This window comes from Mobula hypostoma, unplaced genomic scaffold, assembly GCF_963921235.1.
Source record: "Mobula hypostoma unplaced genomic scaffold, sMobHyp1.1 scaffold_64, whole genome shotgun sequence".
NCBI classification, from domain to species: Eukaryota; Metazoa; Chordata; class Chondrichthyes; order Myliobatiformes; family Myliobatidae; genus Mobula; species Mobula hypostoma.
In genome coordinates this window covers 520520-543470 of record NW_026948239.1, presented here as the reverse complement: position 1 = coordinate 543470, position 22951 = coordinate 520520, and the positions used below count along the sequence as shown (strand labels likewise).

At 44.0% G+C, this 22951-nt stretch overlaps 1 protein-coding gene across 1 annotated transcript in view; it reads right to left on the bottom strand.

Moving 5' to 3' along the window:
• Positions 1-22951, bottom strand: part of LOC134342133 (NACHT, LRR and PYD domains-containing protein 3-like) — a 67634-nt gene that overhangs the window by 31340 nt on the left and 13343 nt on the right. The window contains 6 exon segments of the mRNA XM_063040091.1: positions 870-935; positions 1042-1213; positions 6984-7150; positions 7797-8732; positions 11439-11535; positions 15574-15742. Of these exon segments, the coding sequence (XP_062896161.1) occupies positions 870-935; positions 1042-1213; positions 6984-7150; positions 7797-8732; positions 11439-11448 (1351 nt within the window). The 5' untranslated portion in view covers positions 11449-11535; positions 15574-15742.

The following is a 22951-nucleotide window of genomic DNA, read 5'->3' as shown; positions in this document are numbered from 1 at the left end:
ACTTGTATACTGGTAGAGTCTTTGACAAGGTCCCACATGGGAGGTTCATACAGAAAATTAATATGCTTGGGAACTGTGGGGAATTGTCCTGGCTGGCGGGGACGCACACTGGGAGAAATGTCTTGGCTGGCGGGTGGTGAATCTGTGAAATTATTGTCATGGACTGCAGAGGAAGACACGTCATTGGATATATTTAAAATGCAGGTCGATATGTTCCTGATTAGGAAGAGCGTCAACATTTACAGAAGGCGGGATAATGGGGTTGAGAGGATTTGCGGAGTAAAATATACATGAATTTACAGCAAATGCAAGGATATGGTCAATAATATAAGAAAGGATACCAAAGTGTTGTTTTTTTTTATCTTTCCCAGATATATAAAGAGTTAAAACAAAAAGGGAGAGGGTCGATATCGGACCGCTGAAAAATGATGTTGTAGTTGCAGTAACGGGTGAAAAGGAAATGGCAGACAAACGCTGTGGAAGTCACTAGCGGAATTACAAAAAGTAATGAACATCAGTGAACAGAATTGTGTGTCGTGCTATTACGAAGGAAAAGGGGCTTGGAAGATGGAAGGTCTGAAGATAGAAAACTCACCTGGACTGGGTCATACAGTGTATCAGGAGCCTGCCTGGGGTGTGTGGGCATTCCCAGAGCATTAGCACCTGGAGTGAAGGCTTCAGCAGAACCAACAGATGGATTAATAGAAAAATACAATGTAGAATATTCAGGCTGCAAAGAGAGATACTTTGAATTGTTACTTCAATCCAGAGATCAGCGAATGGCTAATGGCGAATTTTGATTCCCAGGTTTTGCCAAGTCACAGTATAACACCTGAGGTGCGGTTTGAGCTGAGCATTTCATCACTCACCTATCAGTTCAGTGGGTAATTCAGATAACCCTTGGGTGATGTTCACGTATTCCTGTGGATCAGGACCTGTTTAAATATAGAAAGAATCCATGGAAACAGAGCTAAAATAATTAAAATAACTAAAATGTTTATTTCAATGTGCCTTTGTGTTTCGTGCATGCTTTTAACGTACCAAGTTCCTGTATTTCCCTCAGTATTCTGTCCAATTTCGGTAACTCAGTCCTCCATGTCACAAAGGATTCCCACATCGCCCTCCGGGCCTGGGAGCCTTTACCCATCACCAAACTGAGGAAGAGTCTGGAACTCTCTGTCCGGTTTCCCTTCTCTGTCAGTTCGGTGACTTTCTAGAAAAGGAAAGTAATAAATTTACTGTGGAGCAGACAGACAGACATGGAGAATGTGCAGGAAAATATCTGTTCATGGTCCCAGTAGCTTCAGAACAGATGCAGTCACTGGGCTGCTGCCCGATCCTCTCTGGGTTCAGTCGTTAACAGAGAAACAGTAACTGAGGGAAATTCTAAATCAGTATTGTGAAAGAATAAGGATTTACTGACACCCTGCAGTATATTCAATGTGATTAATTTACTTATCCATCAATGTGCAACATTACATCAAAAAGATGTGACAACAAGAACGGAAGACGGGGAGAGCGAGGGAGCAAAAAAAATGGATGGTGGGCATCACTGAATCGTGGCTGAAAGAAGATCATATTTGTGTGCTCACATCCAAAGATAAATATTTAATCGAAAGGAGAGGCAGGTGGGTGAAAGGGTTGGGTTGACTCTGTTGTCATAAAAAAACTGAAAAGTCCTTCTAAAGAAGTGATAGCAGATTGGACGGTGTAGCTGTTAAGATATTGCGTAGGAAAAAATGACCCTGATGGAACAGTAACCGGGATGTGGGATACACATTACAGTGGGAGAGAGAAGAGGCATGTAAAGAGGTCAATGTGAAAATAGTCATGGGGAATTTCAATATGCAGGTAGCTTTGGAAAATCAGGTCAGTGCTGAATCCCAAGTGAGGGAATTTATAGAATGCCTATGAGATGGCTTTTGAGAGAAGCCTATGGTTGAGCCCACTATAGGAAAGTTGGATCTGGAGTCTGTGTGTTGTGTATTGCACCAGATTTGATTGGGGAGCTTAAGGTAAATAAACCCTTCAGAGGCAGTGATCATAAAATAGCAGAACTGACACTGCAGTTTGAGAGGGAGAAGGTAAAGTTAGATGTATCAGTTTTACACTGGAATCAAGGAATTACAGAGGCATGAGAGAGGAGCTGGGCAAAAATAAATTGGAAGAGGACATTAGCAGAGGCAACAGCAAAGCAGGAATAGATGAAGATTCTGGGAGCGATTCAGAAGACACAGGTAGAGGTAGATATTCCCAAATATGAAGAATTATTCCAAAGGGAGGATGATCAACCGTGGCTGACGAGGAAGTCAATGCAGCACAAAAGCAAAGGAGAGGGCATAGAATATAGCAAAATATAGTTCAAAGCTGGAGGACTGGGAAGCTTTTACTAACCAGCAAAAAGCAACTAAAAAGCAATAAGTAGAATATGAAATATGAAGGGGTGCTCGCTAATAATGTAAAATAGCTTACCAAAAGGTTCTTTTGATATATATGTCCTTTTAGGACAACCTATTGATTTTTGATGTCATGCGATATCAGCTTTGTGCGTGGTAGTTCATGTCTAACCAATCTGAATGTTGAACCAGGAAGTTACCAGGAAAGTTGATGAATGGAAGGAAGTGGGTGTTGTCTGCATGGACTTTAGCACGACATTTGACAAGGTACCGCAAAGGAGGGTGGTCAAGAAAGTGCAGTTGCTCAGCAGTCAAGGTAAACTAGTAATTTCGATTAGACAATGGCTTTTTGGAAGAAGACAGAGAGTGCAAAGATGTGATTGGTAGGTGGTAAGCCTTCAAAGGGGAAATTTTGAGAGTGCAGAGTTTGTATGTTCCTGTCAGGATTAAAGGCAAATTGAATAGGAATAAGGAACCGTGGTTCTCAAGGGATATTGCAACTCTGATAAAGAAGAAGAGGGAGTTGTATGAAATGTGTAGGAAACAGGGGGTAAATCAAGTGCATGAGGAGTATAAGAAGTGCAAGAAAATACTAAAGAAAGAAATCAGGAGGGCAAAAAGAAGACATGAGGTTGCCTTGGCAGTCAAAGTGAAGGATAATCCAAAGAGCTTTTACAAGTATATTAAGAGCAAAAGGATTGTAAGGGATAAAATTGGTCCTCTTGAAGATCAGAGTGGTTGGCTTTGTGCGGAACCAAAGGAAATGGGGGAGATCTTAAATAGGTTTTTTGCATCTGTATTTACTAAGGAAGCTGGCATGAAATCTATGGAATTGAGGGAATCAAGTAGTGAGACCATGCAACTGTACAGATTGAAAAGGAGGAGGTGCTTGCTGTCTTGAGGAAAATTAAACTGGATAAATCCCCGGGACCTGACAGGGTATTCCCTCGGACCTTGAAGGAGACTACTGTTGAAATTGCGGGGGCCCTGGCAGAAATATTTAAAATGTCACTGTCTACGGGTGAAGTGCCGGAGGATTGGAGAGTGTCTCATGTTGTTCTGTTATTTAAAAAAGGATCGAAAAGTAATCTGGGAAATTATAGGCCGGTGAGCTTAACGTCAGTAGTAGGTAAGTTATTGGAGGGAGTACTAAGAGACAGAGTCTACAAGCATTTGGATAGACAGGGACTTATTAGGGAGAGTCAACATGGGTTTGTACGTGGTAGGTCATGTTTGAACAATCTGTTGGAGTTTTTCGAGGAGGTTACCAGGAAAGTGGATGAAGGGAAGGCAGTGGATATTGTCTACATGGACTTCAGTAAGGCCTTTGACAAGGTCCCGCATGGGAGGTTAGTTAGGAAATTTCAGTGGCTAGGTATGCATGGAGAGGTGGTAAATTGGATTAGACATTGGCTCGATGGAAGAAGCCAGAGAGTGGTAGTAGAGAATTGCTTCTCCGAGTGGAGGCCTGTGACTAGTGGTGTGCCACAGGGATCAGTGCTGGGTCCATTGTTATTTGTCATTTATATCAATGATCTGGATGATAATGTGGTAAATTGGATCAGCAAGTTTGCTGATGATACAAAGATTGGAGGTGTAGTAGACAGTGAGGAAGGTTTTCAGAGCCTGCAGAGGGACTTGGACCAGCTGGGAAAATGGGCTGAAAAATGGCAGATGGAGTTAATACTGATAAGTGTGAGGTATTGCACGTTGGAAGGACAAACCAAGGTAGAACATACAGGGTTAATGGTAAGGCACTGAGGAGTGCAGTGGAACAGAGGGATCTGGGAATACAGATACAAAATTCCCTAAAAGTGGCGTCACAGGTAGATAGGGTTGTAAAGAGAGCTTTTGGTATATTGGCCTTTATTAATCGAAGTATTAAGTATAAGAGCTAGAATGTTATGATGAGGTTGTATAAGGCATTGGTGAGGCCGAATCTGGAGTATTGTGTTCAGTTTTGGTCACCAAATTACAGGAAGGATATAAATAAGGTTGAAAGAGTGCAGAGAAGGTTTACAAGGATGTTGCCGGGACTTGAGAAACTCAGTTACAGAGAAAGGTTGAATAGGTTAGGACTTTATTCCCTGCAGCGTAGAAGAATGAGGGGAGATTTGATAGAGGTATATAAAATTATGATGGGTATAGATAGAGTGAATGCAAGCAGGCTTTTTCCACCGAGGCAAGGGGAGAAAAAAACCAGAGGACATGGGTTAAGGGTGAGGGGGGAAAAGTTTAAAGGCAAAATTAGGGGGGGGCTTCTTCACACAGAGAATGGTGGGAGTATGGAATGAGCTGCCAGACGAGGTGGTAAATGCGGGTTCTTTTTTAACATTTAAGAATAAATTGGACAGATACATAGATGGGAGGTGTATGGAGGGATATGTTCTGTGTGCAGGTCAGTGGGACTAGGCAGAAAATGGTTCAGCACAGCCAAGAAGGGCCAAAGGGCCTGTTTCTGTGCTGTAGTTTCTATGGTTCTATGGTTATGGTTCTATGGTTATAGACTGTTGAATCTCTGACTGGGAATTTGTAATATGTGCGGTGCCACAGGGATCGGTGCTGGGTCCGTTGTTGTTTGTCATCCGTATCGATGATCTGGATGAAAGTGTGGTTAATTGGATCAGCGAATTTGCGTATGACACCAAGAGTGGGGAAGTGTAGTGGAGAGTGAGGAAGACTACCAAAGCTTGCAGTGATGTCTAAACCAGCTGAGAAATGGGCTGAAAATGACTGAAGCAAATTAATACAGACAAGTGCGACATGTTGCACTTTGGAAGGACCAAGCAGGGTCAATCTTATACAGTGACCGGTAGGGCACTGAGGGGTGTGGTAGAACAAAGTGATCTGAGAGAACAGGTCCATAATCATTAAAAGTGGCAGCAAAGGTTGATAGATTGGACAGAAAGTATTTGTCACACTAGCCTTCATAAATGAAAATGTTGAGTACTGGAGGTGAGATATGACGTTGAACATGTATACGACAGTGTTGAGGCCTAGTTTTTAGTATTGTGTGCAAATCCAATCATCTATTTCGAGGACAGATGTAAAGAAGGTTGGAAGAGTACAGAAAAAAATTTTACAAGGATGTTGCCAGGACTGGAGGACCTGAGGTATAAGGAAAGACTGAACAGGTTAGGACTTTATGCCTTGGAACACAGAAGATTGAAGGGTGATTTCATAGAGGTACACAAAATTATGAGGTGTATAGATAGGGTAAGTGATGGGAAACATCTTCACTCAGAGGGTGGTGAGATTGTGGAACGAGCCAGCAGCGCAAGTGGTACAAGCGATTAAGAGAAGTCTGGATAGATACATGAATGATAAGGGTATAGAGCACCAGGACCCATTGCAGGTCAATGGGAATAGGCAGTTTCAGTAGTCTGGCATGGAATAGACGGGCCAAAGGGCCTGTTGCTGTGCTATACTTTCGTATGACTATGACAAGTTAGCCACTAATTGTTTGGGAACTCATATGGAGACCAGACCAGCTGTGGTTAGCAGGGTTCCCTCCCTCAAGTACCGCAGTGAAGCTGGTTGGCCCAATTTACAATCTGACAGTTTAATATTCATCCTGAATTAATGATTTGGGATGAATTTAACCAACGGTCCTGATAAGATGCAAAATTAGTTTTAGACTGAATGCCTGTTCAACAGTCTAGATATGCAGCCCCTGCATTTGCACCACACTGATAAACACAGCAGGTGTGAGAGGAAAAGGTGACGCTGTAGTTCCCAGTGCTCCCCACCTTAACAGCTGAAAACAGATCTGCTGAAGACAATCAGAGATCAAAGTCTCCATTGTCATGTAGAGCTCCCAGACAGAACATGCAGCAGGTGAATATTGATCACTATTCCCTCTGATACCAGCAGTTTGGTGACAATACATTTCAGATTATCTACCTCTACCTGTGCCTTCTGAATCGCTCCCAGAATCTTCACCTACTCCTGCTTTGTTTTTGCCTCTGCTAGTGTCCTCTTCCAATTTATTTTTGTCCAGTTCCTCTCTCATGCCTCTGTGATTCCTTTATTCCACTGTAATATGGATACATCTAACTTTACCTTCTCCCTCTCAAACTGCAGTGGGAGTTCGGTGAAGGATGTGGAAGCATTGGAAAGGGTACAGAGGAGATTTACCAGGATGCTGCCTGGTTTAGAAAATATGCATTATGATCAGAGATTAAGGGAGCTAGGGCTTTACTCTTTGGAGAGAAGGAGAATGAGAGGAGACATGATAGAGATATACAAGAGAATAAGAGGAATAGATAGAGTGGATAGCCAGCGCCACTTCCCCAGGGCACCACTGCTCAATACAAGAGGACATGGCTTTAAGGTAAGGGGTGGGAAGTTCAAGGGGGATTTTAGAGGAAGGTTTTTTACTCAGAGAGTGGTTGGTGCGTGGAATTCTCTGCCTGAATCAGTGGTAGAGGCAGATACACTAGTGAAGTTTAAGAGACTACTAGACAGGTATATGGAGGAATATAGGTGGGGGCTTATATGGGAGGCAGGGTTTGAGGGTTGGCACAATGTTGTGGGCCGAAGGGCCTGTACTGTGCTGTACTATTCTAATACACTAAATACACTCACCTCATTTTCTTCTCTACTGAAATGTCCCTCCTTTGTCAACATCCAACCGAGTCTTTCAACCTTTTCTTCAATTGCTTGTATGAGTCTGTCTCTGTAGAACTTTGTCAGTTGGTACAGTCGATATTCCTCCCCCTGTGCCAGGAGGTCAGAGATTGTAAACCCTGGCTCTGCAAATATAAAAAGAGAATGTCGACTCAAACTGAAATATTGCTTATCTCCACCGCTCTCACCCAACTCAACTTCACAGTGAATCGTGGTGCTGGCTTTAAGGGCTGAATGGCCAACTCCTGCACCTATTGTCTATTGTCAACAAACCAGTCATGTCTTGAACCTCAGTGTTCACCTGCCTTCAACTGGAAACATGGATTTTGTCCTAATCTCCGACACTGGACTAAAACCGACCCATCAATGCGCTGGGCATGACGTTACCAGAAGGATCACATACACCAGAACCCTGTCTCTCCCACCGTCCCACCCACTCACCTATAGCAGTTTAAGATGGGCAATAAATGTTGGGACAGTCAAGGATAATCGCTTCCCAGAAACACTCTCTCCATCCTGGCGAATACATTTCTCATAACTCAACTCCTGGAAATACTCTCTTATCCGGACAGCTGCATTTCCTCTAATACACATCCTGGAAATCATCAGAGCAGGTGGTACATTTCCTGTAGTGGGGTTAACGGGTGCCTCACTACACCACATTCACCACACCGACACATTTCCCTTCTCTAACCAACCCTCCAACAAGGAATCACATTTACCCGCTTCCTGCCTCATTCTGCGAACACATCACCCTCATATTTCACTCACCTGCTCCTTGTTGGGGACTTGACAATTCTGTGTTCGATGAGCTTCTGGGCTGACAGACAGTCACCTCACTTGTACCGGTTCCAGGGTCCTGCTCAGTGTCTCTGACGTCACTGTCTCTGGGCTGACAGACAGTCGCCTCACTTGTACCGGTTCCAGGGTCCTGATCAGTGTCTCTGACGTCACTGTCTCTGGGCTGACAGACAGTCGCCTCACTTGTACCGGTTCCAGGGTCCTGATCAGTGTCTCTGACGTCACTGTCTCTGGGCTGACAGACAGTCGCCTCACTTGTACCGGTTCCAGGGTCCTGCTCAGTGTCTCTGACGTCACTGTCTCTGGGCTGACAGACAGTCGCCTCACTTGTACCGGTTCCAGGGTCCTGCTCAGTGTCTCTGACGTCACTGTCTCTGGGCTGACAGACAGTCGCCTCACTTCTACCGGTTCCAGGGTCCTGCTCAGTGTCTCTGACGTCACTGTCTCTGGGCTGACAGACAGTCGCCTCACTTGTACCGGTTCCAGGGTCCTGATCAGTGTCTCTGACGTCACTGTCTCTGGGCTGACAGACAGTCACCTGACTTGCGCTGGTTCCAGGGTCCTGATCAGTGTCTCTGACGTCACTGTCTCTGGGCTGACAGACAGTCGCCTCACTTGTACCGGTTCCAGGGTCCTGCTCAGTGTCTCTGACGTCACTGTGTCTGGGCTGACAGACAGTCGCCTCACTTGTACCGGTTCCAGGGTCCTGCTCAGTGTCTCTGACGTCACTGTGTCTGGGCTGAATTTGCTCCACTTCCGCTGCGGCCAGACCGCATTCCATTGGGACATTGCTCTCAATCTGACCTTGCTGTGGTACCTTGCTTACCATGTCCCGATCATCTTCCCTCGGCGAGTTGCCTGGTAAAAACCTCTTGAGTACTTTCCGTACCCGATTTAATTTCCCACCTGAAAGAAATTATGAATAGCAGGTTTAGTGTGATTTATACTCGAACAAGGACTCACAATGCGTGTCTGCAATGGAGCCGAGACTCTGGCTGACCAGATTTGGAGTGGGACTGTGCTGGTGAATGTGAACCACACTTCCTGCTAGGTGACCATCACGATAAGCCGGTGTCTGGACACATCCAGTCCCAGAAAATAAACTGGATAGACACAGTAACACTGATCACCGACTACGCATTAGTTGAACACACTGATAACCAGCGGTTATTAATGGAACGGCATCAGGTGATACCGGGAATTATCACTGGGATTATTTTCCACAAACATAAATCTCCCTGGGTCACAAACTGTCCAGTCACCTGCGTCACTCACAAACAAGCCACTGGATTACTCATGGTCCGATCCCCTAGATCACACGTTCTCCGTTTGCTTTGTCACACATTGTCTTGTCCCCTGGGTCACAGACTGACCATTGCCTTGATGCCTGGTGCCCTGGGTCCCATCCCGTCTCCTGGATGATGATTGTCATGTAACCACTATACAAGTCATTGGCAAAGGGTGAGTCTAGCGTGCAGTTCTCGTAGCTAAACTTAAAGTCTCGCTGTTGCAGTTGCTAATCTATAGATTGGATGTGATTCAGATGGAAAGAGTGTCGAGGAGATTGACAAGTACGTTACTGGACGGGGCTGTTTGGTTTTTGTGTTATATGGTTCGACTGGGACAGTTTGCCCTGGATCAGGGGAGCTTGAAGGGTGACCTTACACACGTACATAAAGTAATCAGGGGTGCAGATGGAGTGGATAGTCATAGTCTTTTTCCCAGGTTAGGGGAGTCTGAGACTCGAGGGCAGGAATTTAAAATTATGTATAAAGTAAAAAATGTAGTGTTACTACAAGGTATCCAAAGGTTGTTTAAAATGAGAAAAAGTCAACATGATTTGAGAGGAACATGTACATTTCAAAAACAAAGGATAAGAACAAATGCGAAAAAAAATGATTGTATTTCAGTCAGAGGGGTGAATCTATGGAACAGTTGTAGTGAGAATTTAAAAACATGCACCACACTTAACAAGTTTAAAAAAATATTTAAAAATAATTTAATGACCAAATATAAAAATACATGATTTAAAATGAATGGGAGTAATGTAAACAAATGATACTTGGAATTGGATTTTGTGTTGAAAGATTATGATTTTTTTTGATGTGATGATTGACTCCAAATATGTTTTTTGTATAAGTAAGAGGGCTAGGCGTAATAAGCTGTAGCTTCAGCTTACACCCTTTGTCAGTGTTAAAGAATATCATTGCTTCCTTTTTTTTATTATTTAATTTTGTCTTATGATTTTTTTTGTTATGTTTGTACTGACCAAAATAAAATTTCATTCATTCATTCAAAAGGGACCGAAGGGGCAACTTTTCTTGTGGAAGATGATGGGTATAAATTACATGCAGCCAGAGGAGGCTGTAACACAAATAAAATTAGAGTTGAGAAGATGTGGGCAGGAAAATGGATAAAAGAAGTCTGCAAGAGAAATTTGGGAAAAGCTGCTGGGAAATTGCACAAGCTGAGACGCATTTAGAACAGCATGAATTCATTGGGCCGAAGGGCCTGTTTCCCGGCTGTAATCTCTGTTTTATTGCACCTGGAATCACAGAGTTGAGCTCAATCACAATGCCCACCGGAGACAGAGACAGTTGGTCATTGGTTACACCGGGTCTCCCATCGGAGACACTGGGAATTTAAATTCAGGTAGCAGATCATCTCAAGAGGGAAATATTGAGAACTCACGTTCACCATTTGGCCACAGACCAGACATGGATTGGGGTATTAAAACAGAATCAGAATCAGGTTTATTATCACCGGCATGTGAAGTGAAACTTGTTAACTTAGCAGCAGCAGTTCAATGCAATACATAATCTTGCAGGAAAAAATAATAATGAATAAAATAAATAATAATAATAATAAATAAACAAGTAAACCAATTACATATATTGAAAAGATTTTTTTTTAAAAACGTACTAAAACAGAAAGACTGTATATTTTAAAAAAAAGTAAGGTAGTGTCCAAAGATTGAATGTCCATTTGGGAATTGGATGGCAGAGGGGAATAAGCTGTTCCTGAGTAGTTGAATGTGTGCCTTCAGGCTTCTGTACCTGCTTTCTGATAGTAACAGTGAGAAAAGGGCATACCCTGAGTGCTGGAGGTCATTAATAATGGACGCTGCCTTTCTGAGACACCGTTTCCTGAAGATGTTTTGGGTACTTTGTAGGCTAGTACCCAGGATGGAGCTGACAAGATTTACAACCTTCAGCAGCTTCTTTCGGTCCTCTGCAGTAGCCCCTCCATACCAGACAGTGATGCACCAAACCAGACCACAGGTTTATCTCAAATGAAGTGTCTCCTGATCCTCAGCCATTTCCAAGGCTGGCAATGTTCTCAGCTCGGTTATAGAAAAGAGTTTGGAAAATTCCCCTGATCTACTTTGTGCATCGAGGTGGGAGTTGATAGCTGCCCTGCCAAAACCTGAAATGTTGTGTTATCACAATTGTTCGACTGAACGATTGCACAAAGCCGCTTGACCAGTTGGATCAATGACACTGCTTGATGAAACTTTTCTCTGCCCTGTTAGCACCTGTGTAAGTTTCTTCATCTGAACTATTGTGCACCAACAGGGCAGAGGTTTAATTATAAAGATCCCAGTGAATGTACCTGTAGCCATTCTGATTCTGACTGACGATTGTTGATTGTCGTCGTCTTGTTTACACTTTGGTCGCAGTGCAGGACAGCTCTACCTGCTGGTGATGCCCTGAATTACACACAACATGCAGACAGTGAGTCAGAGAGAGTCGGATTACTTTGAAAATGTGACGGTATTGCCATTCCCTGCATCAGAGCAGCAGTTGGCTTAGGGACCAAACATTCCCTGTTAACATCAACTCTCACACCATGTCTGTATGTCTGTCCAACAATATCTGACGAATCTTACTGACAGTCAGAGAGCAACAGAGCACAGATACAGTCCCTTCAGCCCATCCAGACAATGCTGACCACAGTGCCCACAGAGATGGTCCCAATTTCCTGTGTCGGGCCCATTTGCCTCCTGGACTCTTCACTCCATCTACAGATCCCAACTGCTTCTAGAATGATACAATTGTGCCTGCCTCATCCACTTCCTCTGTCAGGTCTCTCCACATCATCACCAAACTCTGCGTGGAACCGTTGCTGCTCGTGTTGGTTTTACAATCTATTTACCACTCCTCTGCCCATTTAGATACCCTATAAGCTACGATAATCTTCACTGTGAGTACCATCTACAAATTTTATTACATCCACGAACTTACTGGTCAAGCCTTGTGCACTTGCATTCAAATCATTGCTATCAAATAATGAATATCAAATGTCCCAGCTTGTAGCTTTGCGGTACACCACTAGTTACTCGCCTCCATTCTGAGGAGAAATCTTCAACCACCACTCTTTGCTTGCTACTTTCAAGGCAATTTTTAAATCCATCTAATTTTCTCTCTCTGCACCGCATGGGACCTTATCTTCCAGACCAAGCTGTCATGAGGCATCTTGCCAAAGGCTTTACTGGAGTTCAATGTACAACATCCACTCCCCCACCCTCAGCGACAATCATCTTCAAAACCTTAAACAGTATTGTTCAACACAACTTTCCATGCACAATGCCATGGTGACTCCTGATCAGTCTCTGTCGATCCAAGTGTTGGTAGATATTCTGTCTGTGACTGGTCCATATTGTGGAAAATTATCTCCGGCACCTCCCCTTCCATTTTCTCCACTCACCATCAAAAAGCCAAAATGGCAACCCGTAGTAAGTTTATGCTTCTCCAAACGCTCAAAATTCCTGTCCCCAAGTATCCGTTCCAAGGGTTGGCCCACGCCCAATGTAACACTCACTGGTCTATAATCCCCAGGATTAAACCCAATGGGTTTATTGAATTACGGAACAATATTTGACGGCCTCCAATCATGTGTTACTACCCCTGTGGCCAGAGAGGATACAATGATCATTGTCAATGCCTGGTAACCTCCCCCCTCACTTCCTCTAGTAATGTGGTGTGTATTGGTAGATTGTACAACATCTCTTTCTGAACATTGCCATGTTGCTATGTTATCGTCACAATCACTGTCCATCTCATTGGTAACTCTGAAACAAAGCATTCATTAAGCACCTCACCAATCACGGCATCCTCCAGGCACGTTTCCACCTTTGCCCCTGAGTAGTCCTAGTCCTACCCTCAATCTATTCACCCTCCTCTTCATCACCCACATGTAGAACGCCTTGGGCTTTCCTTCATCCTACCTCCCAAGGACACCTCAAGTTCCCTTCAACCTCTAAGTCACTTCTTAAGCTCCTTCCAGGCTACCTCATAATTCTCTAGTGCCTTGCTTTTATAACCATATAACCATATAACAATTACAGCACGGAAACAGGCCATCTCAGCCCTTCTAGTCCGTGCCGAACTCTTACTCTCACCCAGTCCCAGCGACCTGCACTCAGCCCATAACCCTCCATTCCTTTCCTGTCCATATATCTATCCAATTTAACTCTAAACGACAACATTGAACCTGTCTCAACCACTTCTGCTGGAAGCTCGTTCCACACAGCTCCCACTCACTGAGTAAAGAAGTTCCCCCTCATGTTACCCCTAAACTCTTGCCCTTTAACTCTCAACTCATGTCCTCTTGTTTGAATCTCCCCGACTCTCAATGGAAAAATGTTGCTTCCTAAACCTGAGTAATGGTTCCTTTTTCCTCTTGCTTAAATGTCCCCATCTCTTGTGAACCACGGCTCACTTATATAAACATTCTTTCACTGTGTGTGGAACAAATCTGCTCCGACAGCACACAAGTGTTCCTGAAACAATTTTCACAGTTCCGTTGTGCATCTCCCTTTGAAAATGTTTTCCCAATTTACACTCCCAAGTTGCTCCGAATACCATTCTAACTATCCATCCACTAATTAAATACTGTCTCGTATGGTCTGCTACTATCCTTGTCCATGACTATGATAAAAGTTGGGGTGTTGTGGTCACTGTCTCAAAAGGGTCACCCATCGTGACATCTGTCACCTGACCAGCATCATTGCCTCATAATAGATGCAGTATGGCAACTCCTCCAGTTAGCCCATCCACATACTGTGTCAAGAATCCTTTCTGGACACACACTGCATTCTGCCCCATTGACACATTTTGGAACAAGGAGGTGGGATCAACATCAGGAAAGCTGAGGTCAACAATGATAACAACCTTGTTGCTTTTGCACCTTTCCCAATGCTGCCAAGTTATCTGCTCTCATTATCCCTGTGGCTTTGGGGGAGGCCTATAGAATACCCCCAGAATGATAGCCCCCTTCCCGTTTCTGACTTTCACACATTGATGTCCTCTGTGTCTGTCGCTGTGATACCATCCCTAATTAGTACAGAGAATTCTCCCCCGTTCACCCCCCACCCCCATATGAATTATGAAACAACTAAAACCTGGAGCACCAAACTCCAATTCTGCCTTTGTAACAGTCAGGTCTGTGTAATGGTGATAACATGTACCATCCATGTACTGAACCATGTTCTAAGTTACTCTTATTCTTAATACTTATTGCATTGAAGTAAACACATTTCCAACTCACTACCTGATGCCCTGTCCACAACCGATCCTTCCACAGTCTCTCTGAACATTGCATCTACCGTTATATCAACTCTTCTATCATCTGACCAAACACTTGAGTTCCCATCCCGCAATGATTGAGTTTAAACCAACCCCGGCAGCTCCAGCAGTCCTGGCTGGAAGAACATTTGTTCATCTCAGGTACAGATATAACCGGTGCCTTTTGTACAGGGTCAAATGGGAACATAACTTCATTGTAAAACCTAATTCTGCTTCATCACAGATTTGTAGGTTCTGACAATTTATTAGTAGAAAAGTACTTGATAACGACCGGGTAGGTAAATGTAAATTATTGATTAGCATTTGCTAGTTAGGACTGAATGAAATGTGGTGCTGGGACATTTGGCTTCAAGAGGGTTTGCTCTTAGCAGAGGCTTGCACGACGATATACTCGAGAGCAAGTATGTCATTACAGCTTGCAATAGACCGTAAGACCATAAGACAAAGGAGCAGAAGTCGGCCATTCGGCCTATCGAGTCTGCTCCGCCATTTTATCATGAGCTGATCCATTCTCCCATTTAGTCCCACTGCCCCGCCTTCTCACCATAACCTTTGATGCCCTGGTTGCTCAGATACCTTTCAATCTCTGCCTTAAATACACCCAGTGACTTGGCCTCAACTGCCGTCCATGGCAACAAATTCCATAGATTCACCACCCTCTGGCTAAAAAAATTTCTTCGCATTTCTGTTCTGAATGGCCGCCCTTCAATCCTTAAGTCATGCCCCCTCGTACTGGACTCCCCCATCATGGGAAACAACTTTGCCACATCCACTCTGTCCATGCCGAGGAATCAATGACATGTTGTTGCAGTTCATGGTAATTCCACATTTCTGCAGTCACTACAGCAGGAAACAACTGTGGCGTCTTCTAAAGGGAGGAAATTCTCAACGCATTTTGAGATAATTGTGACCTAACACAGACAAGTAAGGAAACATCAGAAATGATGTTTGAAATGAGCAAACAATATGAGGGAATGTGTGTGGCTTCACAGAGCTGATGCTGACAGCACATTAGTAGATCTGGAATGATTGCAACTGGGTCTGATAGAGGCATACATGGTATTTCTAGGCTTATTCAGTCTCACCCCAGCTATTTCCTACCTTCCTTGGTACAGAAATGTAATATCTAAAGGACTAGCGTTTGAGTACATGAGACTCACCAAACATTCTCCGGACTGAATCAATGGAAACCCTGAGTCAGAAGGGTTCTCTCCAGTTGGTGCTCTCAGTCCTCAGGCTGGTTCACTTGTTGCTGTTCCCTCATCTTCAGTTGTGGTTTTCTTCCAGTCGTGGGCTTTTCTTCCAATATATCTCTCAGCCCAGATCTAACTTTAACCAGAGAGATAATGAAGCATGTTACTAATACAAAGGAGAACAAAGCATTAAGCTCATTGAAATTTAAATATTGAATACACATATAATTATCCGAGTGAAGATATCTGTAACTGCCCCTCACACTTTACAAAGCCTGACGTGGGATACAAAGGAACACAGACAAAATGCTGGAGGAACTCATCAGACCAGGCAGAATCTGTATGTTGACTCTACTCTCTTCCATAGACGCTGCCTGGCCTGCTGGGTTCCTCCAGCACTTTGTGTGTGTGTTGCTTGGATTTCCAGAAACTTCAGATTCTCTCTTCTTTGTGATAGGATACAAAGAAGTCAGCGTTCAGTCATGGTATAAGATACAAATCATAATACATCGGAGTAGAATTAGGTGATACAGTCATTTCCAGTCCGCTTCATAATCAATCATGGAAGATTCTTTTTCTAACTATGTATTCTTGCTTCCCTGCTATAACACTCAGCCTATTAAGCAATCCAGAACATAAATACACCCAACGACAGGCTCCACCACCCTCTGTGGCATCAAATTCCACAGGTGAACCAACATTTGGCTGAAGTAATTTCTCTCACCTCAGTTTTAAAGTGCAGCTTCTTTATTCTGAGGCTGCACTCTCAGATCCCAGACTCTCCGTCTAATAAAGACACCCTCTCCATTCCCACTGCATCCAGACTTGCTGTTATTCAGTTGGTGTAAATAATCACCCCGCCCTAACTTCCCTCTCCCACCCCCCACCGAACCTCAACCACCACCCCTCTGAACTCCACTGAACACAGGCCCAGGGCCATCAAATGCTCCACATGCATAAAGCTTATTCCTCAGAATATTCTTGTGAACCTTGTTAGCAACAACTGTACTGAATACATTTCCGGGAAAAACAGGACAATTGCTCCCAGGATAATGCACTGGTAAAAGCTCTGGTTTCTTTACTCTTCTATCAACTCTCACAAAATGAGCGCTGGTGCACTGGTCCATTCGCAGGAGATTTAAAATGTTCCAGGGTGAATGTAACAAATAGAAACTGGAATCACTAGGAACACTCAGCAGGTAAGGAACAGCTGTGGGGGAGGAAAAATGTTAGTGATTCAGTTTCCTAACCTTTCGTCGGAATGGATTCAATCATCATCCAGTTTTTAGTGGAAAATCTTGGGTTGTTCTCCATGGAGTGGTAGGGACTGAGGGAAGATCAGATAGAGGTTTATAAGATTATGGAAGACATAGATAGAGTAGACAGCGAGAATCTTTTCACTGGTTAGAAATGTCTAATACCAGAGGACATGCAATGAAGGTGTGAGGGAGTAGATGCAAAGGAAATATTAGGGTAAGTTGTTCTACTCAGAGAGGTGTGGATGCTTGGAATGTGCTGTCTGTTATGGTGGTGGAAGCAAATACATTGGAGGCTTTTAAGAGATGTTTGGATAGGCACATGGGTGTGAGGAAGATTGATAGGATATAGACATTGTGTAGGTAGGAGATATTAGTTTTTTTTGGGGGGTGGGGGTTGATTTACTTTTCAGCTAGTTTGGCATGCCATTGTGGTCAAAAGGCCTGTTCCTGTGATGTACTCTTCCATGTTCTGTTCTATCTTCAGCATCTTGAGTTTCTATTTGACTCCCACCGGCAGATAGACAGGTGACAGTGAGGGGCAATTTCCAAATGTGAATTGAATTCTGAAACCCCAGTCTACTTCTACTGGTGCAAACACAAAACAGCGTATTTAATCACATCCTTTCCCTGTGACGGATGGAATGAGAATTCATTCCCTGTTTGGCTTCCAAAGGAAATTCAGAACCACACATCTGAGCACAGAACAGTAATGCTCGCTGAACATCTTATAAACCCGGACAACTTGATCCCCTGATTCATTTTATCTGGGTGAAAACATGTGTGGTATCCCAGGATCCAACCTCAGAGGGTCACAGCCCACACCGAGAGCCTCGCACATCTTTCCCACATCTCACACTGAGAGATTCACGCTACCAATATCCAGCCCCCGGAGACGTCTGCTTCACTGCGGAAGCAGGAACATCCATCCGCATCTGTAAAAGCACCAACGTGGACCGAAGCCCAAACACTGCCAATTCCATATTCCTGGAGCCCCATCCCAAGATTGTATCTCAAGCACCAACTCTCCCAGTGCTCTTTGCTGCCGGTAATATGCGGCAGTGTCTCAACTAATCCCAGTTCAAAAACTTACACTCACACACCAACCCATGACAGAACTGGAGCCTGATGATCCTTTGTCTGGATGGAGATCAGACAGGAAACATGAACATTGGGTCACAAAGAGGGTTTTGATACATTTCAACTTGTCTCCACAGTTACATTGAGCACATTTGTTCATTATTTTATTCTTGAGTGCGGTGTAGCCAGGGTCAATTATACGGCACTTTTCCCGTCATGTAACAGGAACAAAATGTTTTAAATATAAAATTGGAACTACAGCACTGGAAACTGAGTACAGGAGATTTTTTTTTGTTATTTTAATGCACAAAACACTGACTGACTGCAAGATGTTTGACACACAGAACAGAATTGCATAAATGCAATCCCTACAATCATTAATTGTTTCTTCATTCCAACACAGACATCATCTATCCCGCACAGTTAATGCTCAAAGCATCGTCGTATCAACACCGGCTGCTGAGGCCACTGTCTCTCCGCTGAGAGTCAGTAACCAGAGAGCAATAAAAATGTTCAACTCCCCTTGCAGCTCTGGTGAGCTGTTGCCCTGGTGATGGAGTAGGTGGCTCACAAAGATAACTGAACAAGGAAATAACAAACTCAGTGTCACACGTTCTCAGTTTCATTGTGCCAAAGCTGAAGTGGACATTCAGCCATTTTGTAATGGTGATACTAAAATTCCAGTGGTTGTTTTTACCCTTTCGAGGTGCATTCAGTAAATGTCACGGTAGTTCGAGCTCTGCAGAACTCTCAGCAGTGCAGATGCTGATCCAAAATAAACACACGTTGTTGGATACGACCTGTCTGCAACAAATGTCGATTATGTGTAGAAATTTCAATTGAGATTCACAGAACCCTTACAGCACAGACACAGGACTGTTAACCCATCCAGTCTGTGCCATGTTCGGTGTGGTCCCAGACAATAGCCCTCTATATCTCCCTCATCCATGTACCTACCCAATCATCTCTCAGATACTACAAATGAAACTTCATCTCTCACTTCAGCTGTGAGCTGGTTCCGCATTCGCACCACCCTCAGAGTGAAGTAGTTCCCCCTCAGATTCCCCTTAAATGTGTCACTTTTTGCCCTAAATCCATGATCTTACCCAACCTGAGGGGAAAATGCCTACCTGCATTCACCCTGTTTATACCATCATGGATTTCTGCATCTCCAGCAGGGGTTCACAACCTGGGGTTCATGGATCCTTCCTTTAATTGTGGGGGTAAATGTCATAGAAAAGTTGGAACCCTGCTAGGATACCCCCTCATTCCCCTGTATTCCAGGTAATCAAGTTATAACCTGTTCAACCTATCACTATAATTATTTCCTGAAATACCAGTAATTTGTGTGTAATTTCCCCTCAACTCTTTCACGCTTATCGATATCTTTCCTCCAACTAGCTGACTAGAACTGCACACAATCTGCATATTTTGGAATCACGGAGTCTTTTACAACTTTAGCATTCATATGCCAACCCCTCTTCTTAATAGCCTGCGTTATAAAGGTCAATATGACCAAAGCTCTCTTTACCACCCTGGTGCTACCTTAAAGGTATTGTGGATTATAACATCCACGCCCAGACAATCAGGCTCAAAGCAGTTAATTTCCCCAAGCAGTCAGCCTGATCAACACCTCCACTCACTAACCCACCCTCACACCCCACCCACAACTAGTTTAACATTTCCTGACAGTTCTAGACACTCCTGTGCCTAAAGTAACTTTATGGCCAGACAAACAATATCAGTCTCATATGTCCAGACACTCCTGTGCCTAACGTCACTTGAGGGACATAAGATCAATGTTTTTAAGCTACCATACTTAATGTGCTGTGTTTTGTTTATTATTGTGGTCTCTATCATTTTGTTTTTTCTCTGTCTTGCTTTGGATCCACAGTAACAATTATTTTGTTCTCCTTTACACTTGTGTACCAGAATGACATTAAACAATGTCTTGAACCCTGGGGAAAATACCACGACCAACCAAATTATCTATATTCCGTCTTGATTTCATAAACTACAATGTCACCCTCATTCTCCTCCGGAATAAAGATCCAGTTCGGCCAACCTTTTCCTATGACTTGTCCCTCTAGTCCAGACAACATCTTCAGCAATCTCGTCTGCACCCTCTCCAGATTGATAATATCTTTCCTGCAGTAGGGTGAACACATCTGTACATAATATTAAATGCAGCATCTCCAAGTTTCCGGATGACACGAAGCTGGGTGGCAGTGTTAGCAATGAGGAGGATGCTAAGAGGATGCAGGGTGACTTGGATAGGTTGGGTGAGTGGGCAAACTCATGGCAGATGCAATTTAATGTGGATAAATGTGAAGTTATCCACTTTGGTGGCAAAAATAGGAAAACAGATTATTATCTGAATGGTGGCCGATTAGGAAAAGGGGAGGTGCAACGGGACCTGGGTGTCATTATACACCAGTCATTGAAAGTGGGCATGCAGGTACAGCAGGCGGTGAAAAAGGCGAACGGTATGCTGGCATTTATAGCGAGAGGATTCGAGTACAGGAGCAGGGAGGTACTACTGCAGTTGTACAAGGCCTTGGTGAGACCACACCTGGAGTATTGTGTGCAGTTTTGGTCCCCTAATCTGAGAAAAGACATCTTTGCGATAGAGGGAGTACAAAGAAGGTTCACCAGATTGATTCCTGGGATGGCAGGTCTTTCATATGAAGAAAGACTGGATGAACTGGGCTTGTACTCGTTGGAATTTAGAAGATTGAAGGGGGATCTGATTGAAACGTATAAGATCCTAAAGGGATTGGACAGGCTAGATGCGGGAAGATTGTTCCCGATGTTGGGGAGGTCCAGAACGAGGAGTCACAGTTTGAGGATAGAGGGGAAGCCTTTTAGGACCGAGATTAGGAAAAACTTCTTCACACAGAGGGTGGTGAATCTGTGGAATTCTCTGCCACAGCAAACTGTTGAGGCCAGTTCATTGGCTATGTTTAAGAGGGAGTTAGATATGGCGCTTGTGGCGACAGGGGTCAGGGGGTATGGAGGGAAGGCTGGGTTCTGAGTTGGATGATCAGCCATGATCATAATAAATGGCGGTGCAGGCTCGAAGGGCCGAATGGCCTACTCCTGCACCTATTTTCTATGTTTCTATGTTTCTAGGTTTCTATAATATTCTGTTTAGCCACAACAACAATATAATGGCCATAACCCAGAAGTCAATGCCCACACTGAAGAAGGCCAGCATGATTAAAGCCTTCTTTTTCACCCTCTATACTAACACGTCTACTTTCAGTGAACTGTACTCTTGTACTCCCAGGTCGTTCTGTTCCACAACACTCGGTGCCCTCCCGAATTTAGTCTCCCTGTATACCCAAGACTGTGTCGCCACCCATAGCTCTAATTTGCTAATTAAATTTGTCGACGACACTACATTGATTGGCCTCCTCTCAAGCAATAATGAGGTGGCCTACAGGGAAGAAATTATCTCTCTGACACGGTGGTGGCAAAATAACAACCTTTCCCTCAATGGCACAAAAACAAAGGAGCTAGTTGTGGATTACAGGAGGAATGGAAACAGGAAAACCCCTATTAACATCAATGGGGCTGAGAGGGCGAACAGCTTTAAGTTCCTCGGCATACACATCACCGAGGACCTCACGTGGTCTGTACACACCAGGTGTGTGGTGAAAAAGGCACAAAAGCGCCTCTTTCAGCTCAGACAGTTGAGGAGGTTTGCGATGGGCCCCCAAATCCTAAGAATTTTCTACAGGGACACAATTGAGAGCATCCTGACTGGCTGCATCACTGCCTGGTATGGGAACTGTACTTCCCTTAATCACAGGAACCTGCAGAGAGTGGTGTGGACATCCCAGCACATCTGTAGTTGTGAACTTCCCATGATTCAGAACACTTACAAGAACAGGTGTGTAAAAAGGGCCCGAAGGATCATTGGGGACCAGAGTCATCCCAACCACAATCTATTCCAGCTGCTACCATCCAAAAAACAGTACCACAGCATAAAAGCCAGGATCAACAGGCTCCGGGACAGCTTCTTCCACCAGGCCATCAGACTGATTAGCTCACGCTGATTTGAGTGTACTCTATATTATATGTACTGTTCAATTTATCATAAATTATTATGTTACTTTGATTGCACACTGCACATTTAGACCAAGACATAACAAAGATTTTTACTCCTCATGTATGTGAAGGATGTAAAAAATCCATTCAATTCAAACTTGCGAATCGTGCCATGTACATTCATATACAAATCAATGGCATGAATAGTGAATTACAGAGGTCTCAACACTGACACACACATCCCACTCGTCACATGCCTCCATTCACTAAAACCGTCTTCAATCATCTCTCTCTGCTTCTTGATCTCGAGCCCGGTGTGAATCCACCTCGCCAGCTCCCCGTGAATCCAACGTGACCTAACCTTCCAGATCAGCTGGCATGCGGCATCTTGTGACAGACTTTACCAAAGTTCAGAACAACAACATCACTGCCCTAATTCACCCAACTCCCTAGTTAACTCTTAAATAATATCCAAAATACTTGACAGATATGATGTCCCATTGGGCAGTGTAGACGGAGATTTCCCCAAGTCTAACTGCCCAAGACTTCAGCTTCACTGCAGACTGAGAAAATTCTGATTCCGGCTGTCGAATTACCTACCTGGACTGAAGCCCGTAAACTGCCAGTTCCATGTCATCAGAGTCACCAGCCCAATATTATCACCCATACAAAGACACTTCGGTGCCGGCGATTTGCCGTGGTGTTCCTGCCACTTTCGATTCACAAACTAAGGTAGAATTGGAACATAATGACCCTCTGCCGGGGCCGGGGCTCAGGCTGGTTCCCCGGTCTGTATAGAGGATGCGGATACACTTCAGCCTGCCCCCAGCAGCTAATCTAATCTAATTTTGTCACGCTGATACTAAAATTGAAATGGCTGCTTTTACCCTGCCATGTGCTGTATTCAATTAAACCTCTGGTAGCTCCAGCTATCAAAAAAAACAATCCTGGAAAAG